The sequence below is a fragment of the Astyanax mexicanus genome, chromosome 11 (assembly GCF_023375975.1).
Source record: "Astyanax mexicanus isolate ESR-SI-001 chromosome 11, AstMex3_surface, whole genome shotgun sequence".
Classification (NCBI taxonomy): Eukaryota; Metazoa; Chordata; class Actinopteri; order Characiformes; family Acestrorhamphidae; genus Astyanax; species Astyanax mexicanus.
In genome coordinates this window covers 28838496-28859817 of record NC_064418.1, presented here as the reverse complement: position 1 = coordinate 28859817, position 21322 = coordinate 28838496, and the positions used below count along the sequence as shown (strand labels likewise).

At 37.5% G+C, this 21322-nt stretch overlaps 1 protein-coding gene across 10 annotated transcripts in view; it reads left to right on the top strand.

Moving 5' to 3' along the window:
• The window catches only part of lmo7a (LIM domain 7a), a 76836-nt gene that overhangs the window by 18554 nt on the left and 36960 nt on the right, over positions 1-21322 (top strand). For 9 of the 10 annotated variants that reach the window (XM_049485334.1, XM_049485333.1, XM_049485330.1 and 6 more), the window contains exons 5-6: positions 2777-2883; positions 20826-20856. In XM_049485334.1, the coding sequence (XP_049341291.1) occupies positions 2777-2883; positions 20826-20856 (138 nt within the window). Of the gene's footprint in view, positions 1-2776; positions 2900-20825; positions 20857-21322 lie in introns of those variants that run through there. The other variant, XM_049485339.1, reaches the window with a different exon arrangement.

The following is a 21322-nucleotide window of genomic DNA, read 5'->3' as shown; positions in this document are numbered from 1 at the left end:
TAACACGTCTATTGGCGTTAGTGCATTTGTACCTGTTTCCCTCATGACTGTAGTATGCACTGGCTTACTTACTTGATCTGTAAGCAGGTGACAAAGAGGGTGGCTAAAAGAGTACAAACTTTGTTTGTCAAACTTTATTTTCAAGCATTTGAGGTGGGGCTGTACGATACATTGTATTTTTATTGCTATTGCCTGAGATAAAAATACCTTAAGTAGAAATTGTCCACTGTAGGCCCCATGGCATAAGCTATTCTCCGTACATTACACTACTTACATTACATTGTGAATAACAGCAAACTCATAGATCATCACACTGTGGAGGCTGGAGGCAGAGTGAGGCAGAGCAAGGTAGTCCACAGTGAATGCACTTACCAAACTACTTCTTAATCTGGGAAAAATGAGCGCAGAAAAGCCAAGTGCAAAGAAAATGTTACGGATAAATAATTTACCGTCTGTTTTTGTGTGTTTAACATTGATATCGGGCTATTCAAAAGCGTAGCGCAGATTGATTGATTTAGAGGGGTGTCTTGTGTTTTTGGTATCCTGAGGGCCCAAAAAATAGAATTAGTAAACTCACAAAAGGCATGTACCAATTCTCTTAATTATTCATGGGTGTGCTTTAGGCATATTGTGAAATAAACCAATTAGTGTGCTGTTCAGCAGTCATTACCTTTAAGATTCAAATGCTCTGGCACATTCTTTTCATAAGTGCGCTGTGCTTTGTGGGTCTCATCAGAAGAAACTGACCTCCAGCAGCAAGCGGCATTTTAGAGCGCTGGATGAGACTTTAATTAATTAATTAGTTAGGGCTGTCAACGTTAAAGCATTAATGCAGGCTGTTAATTTAGAATTAGTAACGTGTTACTATTTTTTTAACGCAAGTTAATTAAGGCAATAAGTTTGCCCCTACTTCCGCTGTAATCTGCCACACCCCCACCCGATTTGTTTTCTGGCTGAAGGATTGAACAGCGTGCTCTTACGGTGTACAGCAGTAACACTCCGGTTCAGACTTCCAGCTCCGACCCAGTCAAAGAGCTTTGTTTGGTTTCTCTCTGTCTATTTTTCTGTTTCTCTGTTTCTCTCTCTCTCTCTCTCTCTCGTTTCTGCGCAAAATAGTGAGCTGGATAGATAGCTTTGTTTTAAATAAATATAACTAATAATAACATAGTTACTGTGCACATTTTTAAGCATATTTTATAGTTGATTGTTGAAGGGGAGGTGTGTTTTTGCTGTGGTAAAGAAGAGATGGTATATGGTATTTTGCTTGGGGTGAGCAGTGCACACCGTGATCCAGACATGGTTGTGCGGCTGACTAACTGTTAACTGTTGTCAGGGTTTTAATCAGTCAGTAGCGCACCTGTTTTTCCTGCTGCCAAGATAGAAACACACCAGAAATTTACCTGAACACACGTCACTTCCAGACCACCATGCCCATTAGCATTTATATTCCTAAACTTGATAGCGTAATTTTAACGACGTGCGCAAGGCTTAAAAAAAAGACTGTTGATGGGTTGTAAGATAGCATTGAGCAATGCCTTGCGCAGGACATATGATAGGGCCCGTTGGATTTCTTATCTATATCATACACTATTGTCTGAGGTGTGTAACAAAAATGGTTCACAATTAAAGCAGGGGACACAATATTCTAATTCATGGTATTATTGTAGTGTCCTAGTACTTTCAAATCCCAAAAACCTTCAGGCTGTTGCTTTAAAATTCTGGAAAAAAAAATGTGTGTGTCCTTCACAAAGCACAGAACATTATTCTTTCCCATTAACTAGTGCTCTTAGTTAAGGGTGAAGGACAGTGACCCTTGCCTGCTGTTTCAGGGCAGGACCTTTGTTCCAGGACAGCAGATGGTAATAGTTTTTACAGTATTTTAAAACAGCGCTATTTGTTGATGAGTAAGTATAGTCGGATTTAAAAGGTTAACTCTGCGTTCATTGCCATCGGTTAATAAGCATGTTGCTGTATAAATATAGAGCAGAGCACCCCATGATTATTTCAGACCATGTTAAAACCATAGACACAGCCTGGGAAGGATTGGCTAGCAGCACAGCTTCCATGTGATACACAGATGCTGGATCAAAACAAACTGAAAGAAGACGAACCAGGGTTTCGTGTGTAAAACTGTGAGTGGCCTGATGCAGTGTGTTAAAATACAGGATGTGTAATCAAGCACGCGGTGGTGGAACGGAAATTTCTTTAAAACATTAAACTCTCCACACGTTCAGAACAATTGCTTGGGGGCGAAATAGTTTGAAGTTTCAGTCATCCGTCCTCTGCGTCGTAGCAACCACATGTCTCCAAAATAATCCACCCCCTGCCGTTCCCGCAGGTATGCTGCAGCGAGGCACAGTGAGTGACAGTTTCTGGGTGTGAGAAGGAGAGAGAGAGAGAGAGAGTACACTGGAGTTTGTGTGTGTGTGTGTGTGTTTGAAAGGGGGCAGGGCAGCTAGCAGAGCTTATTTGACTATCTGCCTGGCTAGATCTATGTCTAGAGGGAGGGGACTCTTAGCTCCACCCCCAGTGGTGAACTCCCACTGTCACAGGTAGAGGGACTGATCAGTCACAACTTAAGCAAAGCTTCACCAGAGCTCCACCCCTCCCGCTGCAGTGTCACTTTATTTGCCACCTGAAGCACTTCCTCTCCACCCCCTCTGAGCTCACAGGAGGTCTGAACTTTGGTTGCAATGATTTCTGGACTGTGTGCCCAAAGAATTCCTGTATGAGTGCAGTCTGACTCAATTGGTGGTCACATATTCTCTGCCAACAGGACAACGTCAACATCTTCCTCAAGGCTTGTGGCAAGCTAGGACTTAAAGAAGCCCAGCTCTTCCATCCAGGGGACCTGCAGGACTTGTCCACACGTGTTACTGTCAAGTAAGTTGGAAAACAAGTAAGGTGAAATCTTCTGTCACACAGTGTAGAAACGTGCTTGAATGCTGTTTGTGGCTTAAGGCATGGTGAATTTGACAGATAGCCCACAGAGCCTACACGCCTGTGTAAAGTGATCTGGTGCTACTGACCCTTGGTTTATATTTAACTGAACCCATTATCAAATATACGACCCCACAGCGGGAGGTCTTGTCCATTTAGAAAGCTTGAGTAGGAGGTTTTGCAATGTTTGTCACTTGAGCTTTTTGAATTCAAACCTTCTGATTCCATAATTAGCCTCATTTAGTTTGAAAATGATAGCAGTACCAGTAAGCAGTAGTAAGAGAGAGCTTTTACAGTGATCATAAAGCACTAATGCAACAGAAGTGACAGATAACTAGTCAGAAACTAAATGTCAGATACAAATCTGAAATGAGTTCACTTGATAAACTTAAAAATAAAGTTAACTCCCTCAAATATCATATCATTTAGTTTTCTGTGTGTTTGTGGGCAATTTTTCATGCTGCTCAAGCTCTCGTGTTTTTAATTTTCCTCTTACATAAGGCTGGGTGAAACAGACATGGCATGCTGAACAACCTGTTCAGTTTTGAACAGGTGTGTCTTTTTGATCGTTGCCCATCCCGCTCTGACATGTTCAATGTGACGAATCAAAAGCAGCACCTGCGCTTTCAGCAGTTCACTGAGTGTGTCTTTCATGAGCTGATTTGTTTGACCAAGGTGCCCCATAGCTATTGTATTGGGTCTTTTGAATATATATAAATGTATGTTTAAATATGTATCTATATACATAACATTCATAATGTTACAGCAGCATAATAATGCAGTTACACATTCCTTGTTCAATGTACAGTACTTATAATAGGGCTGGGCAATATGGAGCAAAAATAATATTTGAAAATAATTTTGCTGGATGGCAATAAAGGATATATATTTCAATATTTGTTTTGCTGAATGGCGATATATGATGTATATCTCATATTTTTTTCATACCATAAGGTAAAACAACAAGACATTTCTAAGAAAAGCTACATATTTCAGCTTGTATACAGACACTTTTATCCTTCAGTTCCTTCACTTCAGTAGTCAAGCAGTTCTAGCAGCATTTCAAACGCAACATTTAGTTTATATCGATATAAGCGATATTGTGTCTTCTTATGTCTTGTAGGAAAATATATTAATAATTCGTATAAAATCAATAATTCTTATATATCGCCCAGCTCTATGTTTATCATTGGAATTGGAATATTGAAATGGCTTTATATCTTAAATAAAGAAAACATAAAAATACAATAAATTATTTTCAAACAAAATGTTGACGCACTGGTTCATTCATGTTAATTTGTTTTATAAGTAAACACAATAGACAATATTGAGTTCAGCAAAAAAACAGTAATTTAATGTCAATATATTGTACAATATATTGATCATTTCATTATTGTTACAGGCCTAGCTAATAAGTTGTTGTTTTGTTGTCATCTAAGCCAAAACATGACATCACAATTGACAAATAATTATCTTCGTAGTCGTTTTTACTTTGTCTACATGGGTGTGCTGGCTGTTTTGTGCACACTTTCTTCAGCTGTTTAACATCAGTGTAAACTGTGAGCTGTAGTTCAACAAAGCCAGTTTTGCTGTATGACTGTAACCATGCCACACCCTCCTAGCCATAGCAACCTCACTGATCGACTGAGTTTAACTGCTCCCTGTGGTGTGTGTTTGTGTCTGTGTGTGTGTGTGTGTGTGTGTGTGTTTGTGGTCTGTCCACTGTCAGGCATTCGTCACTGCACACAGTGTATTGCTTCTAATTATAGACACTAAAGGTCAGTTTTTGATAGTGGATGGGGTGGGATAGAGGCATGATTACTGGCAGGGTCTTTTTTTAGCTTGTGTGTTATATTCTGTGCATGTGCTTCTGGTGTAGCTTTACATGACTTGCAGAAGCATGCTTGTGTTTATGCCTTGTAAACAACGTTTCTTTTTGTTGTTTTTAGCGTTTTTAAGGGTTTTTACTTTAGGGCTTTATTTACAAAGGACCAAGTATATGGTTATCTAGGATGCTTCTAAGCTTGTGCTGCAGCTGTTTGGTTGATCCACCTTAAACCACCATAGATAATTACTGGATTTTTTGGTGTACATAGCGTGCATTAATGTTTTTTGAACTTGTTTGACTAAGAGCTCTTTCATGTGAAAAATGGATACATGTTTACTGTGTGCTTTGCAATGTTGCTCAGTGTTGCTTGCTCAGAGAAGACCTAAAACAACATCTTTAATACTGAAGGCCCAAAAAAGGTCTGCCACAGCTTTAGTGTCTGATGTCACACAGCGTACAGGCAGTGTGAAGAGCTGGGAACTTGCCTGAGATAAGCAAGGACTCCATTCCTTATCACACTTCATTGGACTATGGGAAGCAAGTGTCTCATTGAGAATAGAAGCTCATAGCTTTTAGACGTGCTGGCTCCTCCTCTGTAGAGTTATACAGCTGTTCAGATTGATATTTTTTTATATCTGTTCTGTAAAAAGGGTCCGGCATATTGGGTGTGAACCCAAATAGAATCTTAAGATGTGAATAGAAAAGAATAGAAATTATGCTGTTAGGCCAGTCACAATACAATTCAAAACAATGCAATCACACACTTTTTTGGAATGATTATTAATTATTATGAATATAATAAAACAAACAATCAATCAATCAACTTTTATTTCTACTTGGTAAATACATTAAGGGTAACCCTCATTTTTGTAATGCAGCCGAGCATATACAAAATTAAACAGACTGAAAAATAAGTTTAAATTATAAAAACAAGCAAGCAATATAAGATTTAATTAAGAAAAAATGAAATAATTCAGAATAAAAGGATATGCAGACAGGCTTAAATGTAAAGAGATAAATACTTAGAATAATAAAATATAAACACAATTAAAAAAACAAAGGACTAAAATAACACCACAATTATAAAAAAAATGATGGAACTAAAATAAAAATAAAACCATTGAAATAAAACTACAGTTTTTAAACAGTATACCAGCTCATTTATGTTAACAGACTCTTCTTGTTAAGACTTAAAACTTAATGACAGTTATTAAGTTCAGCAAATATTGTTTAAGTCAGTATTCTTTAGCCTGGCCTGTAGACCTTACAGAGTAATTTATCGCCACTCTAAGAAAAACCTGTATCTCCAAAACAGCACATTTATAGGGGAAGGAAAATATTTTTTGAAACATTTCTATTGGTCCATTCATCAGCAACTTTTGTCACAATATAAGGAAAAGCTACTGTGCTAAGACATCTACTAAAAAATACAAAAACATCACCAAAAATGTAAAAAAAACACGTTTTTCTTTGGACCGCAAAAAATGTCTTGGCACTAATCATATAATGATGCTGTTGCTGATCAATCATGATAATTATTAACATACAGAATCTGTACATTTAGTATGTAGTCGGTAAGATCTTCACATAAACTATGAACTTCACGTACATATCTTGATGGAATGTCAAATCATACTGCTACTAAATCATAGTCCAGAGACTTTATAGTCAGTTGTTATGGTGATGGCAAAGTCCTTCATGAACCTTGCCCTCGCTTCACTGCTGTAGTATTGAGAGACGCTCGCTTTACATATTGCCATTACCTTTTGTTACGTAATGCTCGCCTTGATAAAGAGTGTTATCGCATTCTTTACTCCAATAAAAGATCTTCCGCAATAACTTACACAGTTAAATATTTTATCAGGTGAGTCAGGATAAATCCTCACCCTTACAGCTTCCTTGTATTTTTCCACCAAATCTTTATATATATATATATATATATTTTTTTTTTTTTTCCAGTTGGTTAAAGGACTTTTAATTCAAAATCTATTATATTCTAACATGCCTGAAGTCTTAAACAAGAACTAGTATTGTGCCCCATGACTAAAAACACTGCACTGACCGGTGGCAAGTGTGTGTAGGGCCTCCTGTATTGAATGTTAATGTTATTTATGCCAGAGTAACTTGCCTGTTCACATGTACAAATACCTACAAAAGTTTGGTAATGGGATCTCCCATCTATCTGGCACCCACAATCAGGCCTCACTCCAACTCCTTCAATTCAAATCATCTTACCATGAGTATACTGGCCAGTTTTTAGCTTCACTCACAAGGGAACACCTCACAACTTACACAGGTGTGTGCATTCCCAAGCTGTCCCCGGAGTAACACTACATGTTTCATTTACATTTCATTGCTACTATCTCATGACTTTTGCCATGTCACTGTAAATGACCCAGTATATGAAAACTATAAGACTATATAATACCATTTATACCTAAGCAATTCAGTATGCTTACATGATTTCATGCAATCCCACATACCAAAGTGTGTCCTGTTATTCAGACTTATGAAGGGTCAGTGGGTTTCAGGACTACAGCAGGAAGTGCTGTAGCAGCTCTATTGTTCTGATCTACTGCAGACAGCCTCTTATGATTCAGGGCTGTTAAATCCATTAAATCATCTTAGTCAGCAAGGACTTTCAGAATAACTTCTTCCCACAGTATCTCCTGCAATCAATTCATCTGAAGCATAAAGCGTGATCACCCACGTATAGTATCGGTATGACTGTCATGAGATTAGTTGTTGCCTTCATCTAATCAGGATCCTCAGGGTCTTTTCAGTGGCCAAAAAAAACAAGAAAAGGTGATTTAAACATGATAGCTCCTCATACAGGTTAATGCTTCATTATCAATGGATATAAAGAAATGCTCGACAATTAACTCCTATTAAGTGTCATTAAAAGATAGTAATGTAAAGTATGTATCTCTTGTAAAGTTTAGTTTAGTAAAGAAATAGATGCACATACTGTACATACTCAGATAATGATGATATTGTAATTGTTGTTTTGTTGCTGTGTATCGACAAGAACCTGTTAATACAATATGTATCAAGAAACAGGGGTCACGATTTGATACATTGCAGTGAATTGCAGTGATAATAAAAGCAAAAAGTGAGATAATATATTGTAATTTTGTTTAAATCATATTTTAGTCATAGTATAAAAAAACACTGTGATACTTATACAGTGTAAATAATAGAAAAGTTTAGATTTTATGCAACCAGAACTAAGAGTGAGATTTTAACTACAGATTACAACACTGCTACATAATGTTTAGGGTATAAACACAACAAAAAATGTCTTCTTTTTTTTTTATAATTTTATTTAATTTCTTTTTATATTTTCCCCCCAATTTACACGGCTAACTACCCAACCCATTCATTAGGACTTCCCCTATCACTAGTGATGCTCCCAACACCAGAATGGTGAAGACTAGCACATGCCTCCTCTGATACATGTGAAGTCAGACACTGTCTCTTTTAGAACTGGTGCAGCATTGCCGAGTAGCATCACAGTGCGCTCGGATGAAAGCGCAGCAACTCTGTTCTGATACATCAGCCACCACAGATACACCCTTGTGCTGATCGACATCACCCTTTGTAGCTGATGACAAGCTACATAAACAGGATTCGAACCGGCGATCTCCTGATCATAGTGCATAGGCAGCGCTTAGCCTGCTGGACCACTCACAACCCAATGAACCACATGAATTACATGTAAAAATTATACAACATTGTTATCAACAATATCTCACAATATGATATCAATATTTTTTACATCCCCTTATTAAACAGAAACATTTTACTGTATATGTACATTAATAAATAATAAGAACAAGACTATGAGTAGCTTGCATCAGTTGATTTTAAAGTCAAAATCAGTGAATAGAAGAATTTGTTACACTTTTTTTCAGTTGTTTTTATCTGGAAGATGAAGGGTACAAAATGTACAGTACTTACGATTACATCACTTTTCTTCACACCTACACCTACAATTATATTTCAACAATAGCTCAACAGCACAGACTCTTATTACAGAGCAGTAGATGTGTTTATGGCCTTGACTTCAGCACTGAAAGCGTTTGCTGGTGCTGTATTATTTGTCTGGGAGTCACAGTGTGTCTTTGTGCTGGGCCTGAACTTTACATTCATTTGATATTTAAATAGCTTTGTGTGGTTTCACTATTAGGACTGCATGCGAAATGTGAAAGGAAGGGCAGATACCGCCACAAATACAGTGTTTGCTCTTTGGGTGGATGGCCGTCGCCATCACTAGCACTGATGTAGTTGTGTTACACAATAGTGAAAGGCACGATTATAATGAATAACACGTCAATAAACTCTTCTCTGTGTGAATGGGCCACACCATAATCAGGAACACAAGGGTGGTGTTTGTGCGTGTGTTGACCGGCTCATCGGAAGGCCCAAGAGCCAGTGTCACTTTACGGATATGGATGGTAGCAGCTGATGAAGCTGAGTAGACTGAAACCTTCCCTTAGGAACGTGTTATCCACTTCAGATGATTCCCCATTTAAAAAAAAACTTTGAGCTGAGATTGAGTGAGCTTGTTTCACGTTTTGGTATAATATGATTTATGCAAGGGACGAAGGTCATGAGTGGCATTTGTTTGTATTAACAGGGGAACATTCTTTAGCAGCTGAACGTTTCTGAGCTGAACTAGAAGGCCTTAATTGCTCAGGTATGCATGTACATGCACACACCCTCTCGTTCAGTGTTTATGAATATGTGACTACAAAGAAATATATTCCAAATGGAGGTGTGGACCTTTCGCCCGCAGCCCTTCCCATCTTTTGTCAAGGGTGATATTGGTGAATTGTCTGTCAGGGCTTGGTGATGTTCTATAGATACTGAGAATGGGTGTTACACTTAAAAATACAGAGTATTGTGTAATAGAAGCACACAAATAATATTGTGTAATAGAAAGTACTGGAATGATTGGTATGTGGTTTTGATACTGTGTAAGCTGATACTTTATATTACTTTATATTAGAGGACACTGTGTAAAGTATAGAAGATCAAATGAAGTGATTGGTTTTGTGATAACATTGAACAATTTATCAAACCCACATTTTTCTTGGTTCTTGGTTCTTGCTCTTTCCTAGATCTGTTCTAAGACACAATGCTGGAACAGTATGGTGAGCCCCAAGGATTGAGATGAGAAACATTACCATAGAATAAGTAGGACTAGGCAGTATATTATATACATAAATAATAGTACATTTGGAACCATTTCATAAAAAGATTTGGTCAGTTTGTGAGTTTGCGTGATTTGGTCAGTTTGGCTTAATTTATGGGGGGTTGATACTTTAAAAGAGTACAGTCTTGGGCAAATGATGCTATGAAAAACACAGCAATAAGTGAAGAAGCAGCATTAAGACTTTATTTCACCACCCCTTAAACAAACTCGTTCTGAGTTATAGGGAGCATATTAGAGGAGGTTTGGGGACCACTGGGTTAATCTGCACAATGTATTATTAAGGCCTCTAATAATGTTAATGACAGGGGAAAATCTGTCCAATTAGTAAAGGTAGTCCACTAAAAAGGTTTGTCACAGTCATTTTTTGTAACTTCTGGCATACAGTGGATGATTTCCCTAGGTTGTCTGTAAAAAAAAAAGAAAAAGAAAAAAAGAAAGAAAAGGAAACGAAAAGAAACACAGTTACATCGCTGTCAAATACACAGTATGCCACATTTCATGTTTTTACTGCTAAAAAGAAATACTGACGCTTTAATATAATACTTTGTTAAGTTTTGTATTATATCTTATCATATATCATCAATTATCTTAAACATATCAAGATATTAAACATTGTTATGGCGGGACAGGATTCAGACCCATGCAAATGCAAATCAAAATATACTTTATTTATTTATTTATTATTTTTATTTTTATTTTTTTTACGCCCCGCCACCACCCCCCTCTTCGGAGGACTATTAATACTTTATTGGTTATTTATTTATTTGTTTAATTTATATATATATTTAATATATATTTTATAAGCAGTAAAGGTTCAGGGTTAGAAGAAGGGACATGCAGAAGGGGATACAAGGGGAGAACAAAAAAAAAACAAACAAACACAGAAACAAAGAGGAAAAAAAATAGGAAAGAAACAGAAACATTCATATGTAAATACATATATACCAAAATATAGCTAAATAGAAAACATGAATTTATGTGCAATTTTAACTGATGATTTTGCTACGGTTTATATTGTGTTGGATTATTGTGATTTATTTTAATGTTTGAATTAGATTGGGTTCAAATTGGGTTTGAATCAGTGTTTTTGGTGGGTTCTGAGTCTGTGTCTAGAGGGAAATGGTCTGTTAATAGATTTTTCCAGTGATTGATGTTAATGTTATTTTTTGTTTTCAAATTAACGAGGATGATTTTCTTGGCGATGATCAGCAACATCAAGATTATTTTATTGTTTTCTGGTGTTGTATTAGCGGTTGATGCGGGGCTTAAATTATCGACTGTGTTTTAATTGCTGTGTGTACAAATTGGTTAGTTTGTGAATGCCATTTTATACATTTTGTGTGTGGTATAGTGTACTCTGTGGATAACTTTATACTGTATGAGTTGTAAATTAGTGTTTATGATCATGTTGTGATTATTGTTACACACCTGTACCCAAAAATATACTTTATTTAATAAAGATCTAGACAGTGGAGTAGTCGGAAGGTCAACACATACCATACAAGAGAAACAGTCCAAGGGTCATACACAGGCAAGGTAATATCAGAGGTCAGGCAAGAATAAGGGTCGGTAAATACAAAAACAAGGTCGTATACGAGAAAGCTAACACAGGTAGGGAAAAATGTGTTGTACGAGGATAAACAATCAATATGTAGTGTATGTGTATGTATATAGTGAGGGTGTATTTATATGGGTGTGGACAGGTGTGTTCAATATTCCGGTGATTGACTTCCTGGAGGTGCCGTGTGCAGTGACTTGTTATGTGTAGTCTGGAGACTGAGGCTTGCAGGTAGAGCTGAGTGTGGGATTAAGTATATTTCAACCTTTTCTCTGCTGTTTCTGTAACAAACATCCACTTACTATGGATGACAGAGCCGTGTATTAGCAAGAATCTTGCAAAAAAAATGCATAAGTAAAGTTTATTTTCTATGCAGTCAGTGGGCATGGTTTAAACACACTACAAAATGAACCACTATCTGACACCAATCTTGCCATGTAAACTAATCATTAAAAAAACAGTACTGTGTTTCTGAAAATTGATACACTATTGCAAAACATTTTTTGGATAATTCAATATATCAATATTTTATCACATTACTAATAACCAATAATAATTGGCTCAAAAACTGACCAGAGTCAAAGCACTCTGCACAACTGTCACAACATATGGGTATTAGATTGATAGTGTTGATATGGCAAAATCAACATTTCATGCTGCAATATTTTTGTAAGATGTCCTCAGGTTTCTTACCACTGGTTTATACTGGTTTTTGCACCATTACAGTCACCAGTACAGTTTCTTCTGTTAGTACCTTGAGGGCTCGAGAGCAGCTGTGACAGTGGACTACTGAGGAATGCTGCTTGGGTCGTTTTCCCAGTTGATTCTCGCATGCCCGTGGAAGCATGTAACAGCTCAGCTGTGGGTTGGCTGCCTTTGGTCGAGCGCAGTTAGTGACGATGTAAACATGCGATGTTCTGTAGCACGGGTTTGCTTTTTCACCATGAGAACCAAACACAACGGAGTGCCCTTAATCCACACACTGACATGTTTTGACACTCTGTCTCCTTTATCAGTTGCACACGTGATCATGTTTGATGTTGTTTCATCAACTTAGAAATGTGTTTTTGACAAAATTTTTGAGTAAATTTCACCCCGAATTCATAATGATAGCCTCATTTCTCAACAAAACACACACACACACACACACACTTACACACACATCATTTGCATTCAAATTTGCCTTTTTTTTTTTTTTATCGAACATCAACACGTACATGCAGGGATGGGCAGTGCCAGGGGTTCCCAACCCTTCCTTGCACATTTTAAAGCACAGGGCATTAAATCTAGTTTCCAATACTGGATTTTTTTTTATCACATTCTTATGGAATGAATTGGCTATGTAGTGTCTACCAAAAGAACAAAAACTGGATTCAAGAGCCAGATATAAAGACCTGTGTTTTAGAGTTAACCCTACTTCTAACACACCTATTCAAGGAAATCAGCTGATTAACAAATCCTTCCTGAGTTATAGGGAGCGTATTAGAGCAGGGTTGGAATTGATAAGGTTTCTAATAGTGTTATTTACTAGGGAAAATCTGTCTAATTATGGCATTTAGTCCTTTAAAAATGTATTTAATAGTTACTCTTTGTACATTTTGGTAAATAAATATTTTCTAGAGGTTGTCTGTCAAAAAGTAAAAGTGAAAAAAAAACAGCTAGGGTACGGTAGTGAAGGTATCTGTGAGTAAACTATGAATAAAGTATGACCAACAGATCAGCTTACCATTAATATTGGCCGAAGTTCCACATATATTTTTGCATATATAACAGAACAAGCACCAATAATTGGCATATAATAGACCTAACAATATTAGGGGGAAACCTTTAATTGCCATATCGATGAGTCTAATATTTATATCATTATCAAAAAACAATATAACTTGATTTAATTTTTAATTTTGGATTCAAATCAAAATTTCTTTATCTAAAAGAACATGACCTCTGAGACCCGACAGTAATATCAGTACAATTGTGCTCAGCTAAACTCTTGAGGTATAAACCAGAGACTGTAAAAAAGATGGACGCCGTGTCGCCGTTCCCATTCATTCAATGAAAATGAAGCCAAAATCTTCCGCCATGTTGCCGATTCTGATACCCGAGTCTGCGCAGTAGAGAACAGAGGAGGGAGAAAGACAGTGGAGAGACAGCCTACTCATTTAAATAAACCCGCCCCTGAGGGCTGCCTCGAGGTCACAGGCTGCAGAGCGAAGCGGAGCGGAGCTGACGGTCTGTTATTGGTCCCGCCCATAACCAGCCCTTTTACAATAACCCCACCTTTTTTGAATAGAGCTGAATACCGTTTTAAAAAAAACGAATTCTGTGGAGATATAAAAAATTGACAATACAAGCAGAGGTTCCAGTAGCTGTTGCATATAAATAATGGTGGTAGAATTACAGTATATTAGAAAAAAAAAGTTGTCTGTTTTGCTATTGAAACCTATGGGGGTGGGTGGGGTTACACAGCTTTCTGAAACGGAACAGCAGGGGGCGCCCGACCTGTGGTGGCTTCACTTTTGAGAGACGACGCTCTGTCCAGCTATGCACAGTCTATATGGTATAAACTATAAATAATAAAAGAAAATAATGAAAAAATAAAAACGTTTGACCAAATGTGAAGTGAAAAGTGTGAATAATTTATATCAAACAATGGCATTTTTTTTTTTTAAACAAGATTAAAAAAATAATTTATGGTTTCTTATTTTAGTCATATGTGAAAAAATAATGCTAATGTATTTGGCCTGAAAACAAACAAAAAATAAATTAATTTGAATGCATTCCTGAAACAGTCCTAAAAATGTTATGATTGCATCTGAGACAAGGTGTGTGCAATCAGAAGCTCGGAGAGCCTGAACGCCACAGCGTCACATGATCAGCAGAGTCAGGAAAGTCCGGTGAGAGAGCATACTGGGAATTGGAGTCTTTGTTGTAAAGATCAGAGTTCAGAGCAGGCAGACTGACAGCGTCAGGACTGACAGAAGAAATGCTGACTGAAAACTTGCCCACCTTTTCACTTAGAAGGCAGGGTATTGATGAAGTAATGAAGGCAACAACATGTCCTGGAATTTCCAGTGTATGGACAACTTACTGCTAGATATAAAGTATTAGCATTATTAGCATTAGCTAAACTTTGATTCAGAAAATGACTTGGTGCCTTCCTGATGTAGAATCCTGCCTGATTATGTTTCAGACAGAGCCATTGTTTGGGTTCTAATCTGTATACCAGGGATGTTTGGTCTTTGTGTTTAATCAACTGATTCCAGTCCAAACAAACATCACATGAACTCCTGTTTACAATGAGCTTAATACCAATTGGTTGAAATGAAAATCTGCATATACACAAGCCTATTGTGTGGTTAATATTATACATGAGTGTCTGTTAATAGAGTGGCTTCTACCATGATATAGCAATTCTTATCATGTTTGATTATCAGTAAGTTCCAACAATACCAGCCTTATCTGATCATATCTGCAATGCAATGTGAAGTGGAGGATTATGTTACTCTGTCAGTGGTGAGTTGTTGGTTCAGTTTCAGCTGTGTGAGTTTGTTACAGGAGCTAGCTTAAAATATACTGAGTGTTACAGTGAAGCCTGTTACTGTGATTTAATGCCTTGTTTGTGAGTTCCTGAATAACTATAAAACAAGTAACTTTTTGTTACTCTTCATATCTCTCTTTCACATGAGGAAACAGCTGATTGTGTGAAGCTGCAGTCTAGCCCCTTGGCGCTGTGAGCAGAAAGCTCTCCTTTATCCTGAGCTCACTCCCCTGAGGAATTCTTCAGCTTTTTTCAGAACTGTTAAATTAGTATTAGGTAATCGGTGCTGATGTAGATTGTTCCTGAAATTCCTGACTATTCCAGCCCCACCATAAATGTGGACTTTGTTCTGAAATGTGAGCGGGAGCTTTTTCTCCTCTCTGACCACTTTTTATAGGGGCAATAAATCTGTATGATCTGGTTGGGTGAACTCCTTATTTAATGCACTTCACTGCACCTGTTGTGCTGGTTTGCTTACTTGTCAGAAGCCACAGGCCTCTAGAGACTATCATCGTTTTTTTTTTTCTATGACCAGTGTCACTGCAGAAATAATGTGCTTAGATGTTGTTTGCCAGATTTTAACAAGTTATTGTCAGTGGTTAAATGTCATGGTAAGAGAAAGTATATAAACCTTTCATTTTTTTGTATTTCTTTATAAGGTTGAATAAGGTTAAATTGGCGATCAGATATTCACCTAATTTTTAAAACTATGACAAAAACTTAAAACAGTTTTTACTTTTATTTATTCAGCAATATTATTTAGCATTAACCTTGTTAATGCTCCTTGATTAAATGAATGTTTATGTTAATATTTTTGTGATAGTACAGCACAAAAATAAAATTAAACATTTTCTGAATCTGTGGAGTCTGTCTAATAAGATTACATTGTATTGTAAGATTTTATATGACTCATTAGTCTATAAAATTAAATTAGGCTATAAAACGATTAATAGCAACCTTAATGGGAAGGCTGCAATTATACAGTTAAGTACGACCTTAGAGTGTCTGTTGGTCAGTTTCAAACATAGAGGACTGCATTAACCCAGTAAAGTAAATATTCTGTGTAATGCCAATAGATATGTAAAAATTGCAATAGATATAATTTTTATATTTTTTACTTAAAGTGTGTACATTTATGTGTAACTGTATTGCAACTGTAACGCTGCAAAGATATTAATAGGAACATTAAAAAAAAACATTAAGTTTAATGCCAGTGTCTGATTCAGGATGGCTTGCTATTATTGATGGTCTTCAGGATTGTATCTCAAATTGTACAATGTCTGTAAGATTCTGCGTATAACCAAGTTGATCATGCCTCAAGACCTTACAAAAACAGCTAAAGCAAAGAAAATACAACTTTTTTTTTATTGTAAGATCAAAGTCAAAGAAATATTATAGAATGAGCTGAAAAAAAGCCATTTTGTAGTAGTGGCAGTAATAGGCAAAAAAAATCCTTAAGCAGAAACATTTATGCTATGTTTACATTACCAGGCTGAAGTGACTCAAATCTGATTGTTTTGCTCAATGTGGCTCAGATCTGATTTTTTCATGGCTGTGTGAACATGCCAAATCCATTTTTTTTCAAGTCAGATTTAAGTCTCTTTTCATATGTGGTCCTAAATTGGATACATATCTGATCCATGGACATGTGACATGAATGTGAATGATTTAATTGGAATTCATGCATCTTTTTACTTTTATGCTGTGCTACGTGCCTCTCTCTCGTACCCACACATCTCTTGGTGCAGCTGTGCAGCTATAGATGCAAAAACAACAAAAGCAAACCGCCTGGCCTTTTTTTAACCTCCTCGACCTGAGCATGAACTTCAGACCAGCTGTTTGTTGTTTCTCCACTCCAGCAAAAGATGCTCCACATATGAGCTGCTAACATCCATTTATTTCCCTTCATAAAGCTACGAGTCGTCTCTCAAATATGACGTGTTTTGTTATCGGTAAGGAAGGCGGAGTTCATACATGTATCAATGTGCGCATTTGAAGTTATTCAGGGACAGATTCGTTCACATTACACACAGTTACAGATCACTTACATTAGTAAATGTGAACAGTCAAGATCCAATCTAAGCAAAAAATCATATTTGAGCAATATGGCTTGTGATGTGAACATAGCCTTAGTTGAAGTTTCTGCTGCACACAGGGACCAGGATCTGGTTACAGTGTACAGACATGTCTCTCTACATTCTAAATCAACACTGCGATGAGAATGTTTCCGGTGTAGAGTTGCTGATGTCTCTGTCATGCAGGTGTCTGCACATGAAGTTCACATATTTCCAGCAGGTGCTCTCTGCTGCATCGCTATCATGGCACCAAATAAAAGGCTTAGGGCTGCAGGCATGTACTGCTATTAGATTACCAATGACCAGAGGAATGCACACTATGGAGATGAGAGGTCAGATATTTAATGCTGTCATGGTCTGCCCTGCCAGTGTGGTCTCATGTTATTTTTATTAGTTACATAGGTATTTACACCATTACACTATTTAAAACCTTTTAATTATTATTATAATTTTTTTTAATTTCACAGTAATCACTTTAGTAGAAGCTCAACACAGACTTGTTTAGTTGTAATAACTTATCTATGGCATCACATCAATGTCAAAAATGTGAAAAAAATTAACCAGCGTGTTTTAACATTGTGTGTGTAAATTAACTTATTGTGAGCGCAAATGTGAAGCTCGCGAGCAAAAAAAGGGGACTTGTGTGTGCACAGAACACAATGTTGCTCTCAAACATCATTCTTCTCCTCTCTGGTGTTTATGTTCCTCTCTAATTCCCAGTTCTCCTTGCGTGCTGTGTGAATTACCTACGGCTTTTGTTTTTGCTCGAACGAGGCTGTCACGTTTGAGTTTTGAAAGGGGTGGTTTTGACAGTTTGGGGGCGGAGTCACGATCGCCTCCCTCAGTGAACACTATTGGCTGATATCACCAGGGTTTGTGACGGACCGCCTACTAACACCACCCGGAGGAGGGCGGAGAAATAAGGACGGCGGGGTTAGCTAACTAGCTATTCTAACATCCAAACAGCCTACTCTCTGGCGCTGTTAGCTGGGGTATAGAGCCCGGAATGACCGGCTCTCTCGTTCAGCGCCTGCAGCGACCGACCCTCCGACGCTGTCTGTCCGGGTTTAGAGCCCGGAGCGACCAGCTCTCCCGTTTACCGTCTGGATCGACCGGCGCTGAATGAGAGATCCGGTTCGTCACAAACCCTGGAGATATCAGCCAATAGCATTCGCTGAGGGAGGGATCCTGACTCCGCCCCCAACCTGTCAAAACCACCCCTTTCAAAACTCCAGCGCAAAAGCCTCGCTTGAGCAAAAACAAAAAACGCAGTTAATTTGCATGGCGCGAGGAGAACTGTGAATTCAAGAGGAAAATAAACACCCGAGAGGAGAAAAATGAAGCAATATTTTGTTCAGCGTGCACACAATTCGCTATTTTTTGCGCGTGAGCTTCACATTTGCACTCACGAGAAGTTAATTTACACACGCAAAATTCTAAAACACGCTGGTTATTTTTTTTCACCTGGTATTTTTGCGCCCCCAACTTTTGACATTGATGTTACGCCATACTTATCACTTATTTAGTTATGTTGACTATGGTGATTATATAGTCAGGTGACACATACTTTGCTGGAAATGAGTAACACATGAATGGAATATATTAGGACCAGGATGTGATTACATTTCTCGTTGTTATTTTTAACCTTAAAACAAATTTTGTTACTTCCATTATTTTTGAGGACAGCTATAGCTAAACTGGCTTGTAAGATGCAACACATTCTTGTGTTTAGTTTGTTTAGACAATAGACTGTGTATAGCTGGACAGAGCATTGTCTCTCAAAAGTGAAGCCACCACAGGTCGGGCGCCCCCTGCTGTTCGGTTTCAGAAAGCTGTGTAACCCCACCCATCCCCATAGGTTTCAATGGCAAAACAGACAACTTTCAATCACGTTTTTTTCCAATATACTGTAATTCTACCTCCTTTATTTAAATGCAACAGCCAGTGTAACCTCTGCTTATATTGTCAATTTTTATATTCCCACAGAACTTGTTTTTAAAAATGTTATTCAGCTCTAATCAAAAAGGTGTGGTTATTGTTAAAGTACTGGTTATGGGTGGGACCAATAACAGACCGACAGCTCTTCTCCGCTCTGTTCTGCTCTGCAGCCTGTGACCTCGAGGCAGTCCTCAGGGGCGGGTTTATTTAAATGAGTAGGCTGTCTCTCCACAGTCTTTCTCCCTCCTCTGGTCTCTACTGCGCAGACTCTGGTTTCAGGATCGCCAACGTGGCGGAAGATTTTGGCTTCATTTTCATTAAATGAATGGGAACAGCGACACGACATCCATCTTTTTTTACAGTATCTGGTTTAGTCAGTATGAATGAAAAAGTTATTCCACAGGGTTATTGAGATTTCACAGACCATTGATTAGAGTAGGAGAGTAAAGTGTAACAGTAGCACAGTAGCACAGTTTTTAATTCTTATTATAAGAAGCTATAAAAAGCTTGTCGACAGGGCTGTATGTCTAATCATATCTTTATTCTTATCAGAATGAGGTTTCACAATAAACATGGCAAAAGAGCTGCTGTAAAATATTTCACAGTGCAATGTATTGTACTATATGTTGTACTTTTTTAGCCTGAATAACAATAAAATTCATATTATACAACAGTTAGTTCCGACCCTGCAAGCCGGTAATGCACTGTAACCGAAGCACTCCATGTATTACTCAGCCACATACAGATAACCTAGCATCGAAGCAGCACTTACAAGCCAAACAGTGCTTCTACAAACAGAGCAGCAATGGAACTATTTTAACTCAGTTTTTATAACCAAACAGACTGTATGGAACTGTGGTATAATCGCAGTAATAAACTGGAGGTTTGTGCTATAATGTGTAATATTGGCACTGCTGTGCTGATGTACAATCGCAAGTCATAGTACTTCCTCTCGTGTATTGTTGCTTAATTAATATTGGTAAAAATCAAATTAATTTGGCTACTGACATAAATAAGCCAAAATGGCAAAACATACTTTGAGTTTTTGGCTTAATACTTAAATTTAGCCTATTTAATGTACAATAAACTATTGAAAATGAATGTTTAAATGTTTAATTTGGTTCCGTTTTAGAAATGTTTTTACTGTGGTGCATCCCAATTGTAAGTAATTAATTTGATCAAGCAACTTATTCATATATTTATCAGAACAATGCTTAAAAACAATATTTAAACACCTATTTGGCTAGACATAAATATATTTTATCTTGAAAATATAGAATGTTAAGGCAGTGCTATGTTGCATCCAGAGTATTCTCTATTATTATTCATTTTACTGTATTTTCAACCTTTTATAAGCCAATGTGGCATTTCTCAGTAAGGGTAAACCAGATCTTTATTCTTTACCTTTATTAATTGATATATGTCATCTATCAGGATCTGTCCAGAAATCTGTTGTTGTTGTTTGTATTGGTTGTGTAAGGCAGGAAAGTGTATGTTTGTGTGAGTCAGAGGGACTGTGCTATCTGCTGTCCTGCTGCACTGAGTGTATAGCTTTTGTGCTGTGTTGTGAGGGGAATCTGGCACTGGGGATTGTGCGCTCACTTTCTAGCTCATTCACTGGGGATCACTGGGACCCAAAACATGCCCACTATTCTTTTATTGTCCTTCTCCCAGAGTGAGAGTCATTAACCACTCACACCTCTCCTCTCCTCTTCTCGTCTCTCCTGCAGGCATCAGGAGACCAGCAGGAGGCTCAAAAATGTAAGTGCTAACTAAGCTGTCTTATTTCGCCCTCTCTTGGCAAATGGTCATGACTTTGTGTTTGTGTTTCGTAATGTGAAATAGCAGGAGCAGCAGCTGCCATTATAACATACTGTATACATACAGTAGTGGTGCATAGATTATATGGTCTGACCAGTATGAAGTGAAATAGTTATTTAGGGGTGATTTTAATTGTTGTTGTGTTTTGTTTTAATCGATGGTGTGAAAGGAAAACCCGTAACTCAGTAATTCTACATAGTAGTTTGTGGTTTCCTTTTTGCCTGGTAGTGTATAATGGAGTAGTCTATAATGAAAGGCTACGTGCACATGCAGAGGGTTCTGGATCAACCTAGAAACAAAAACTGCTACTAAAGTCCAGCCACCTGTTTGTAAAGGAAATGAAAGATGCATGGTTTGTTCTCACCCTTGACTGCTATACTAATTTGTGACTTTCCTTATGTGCCCC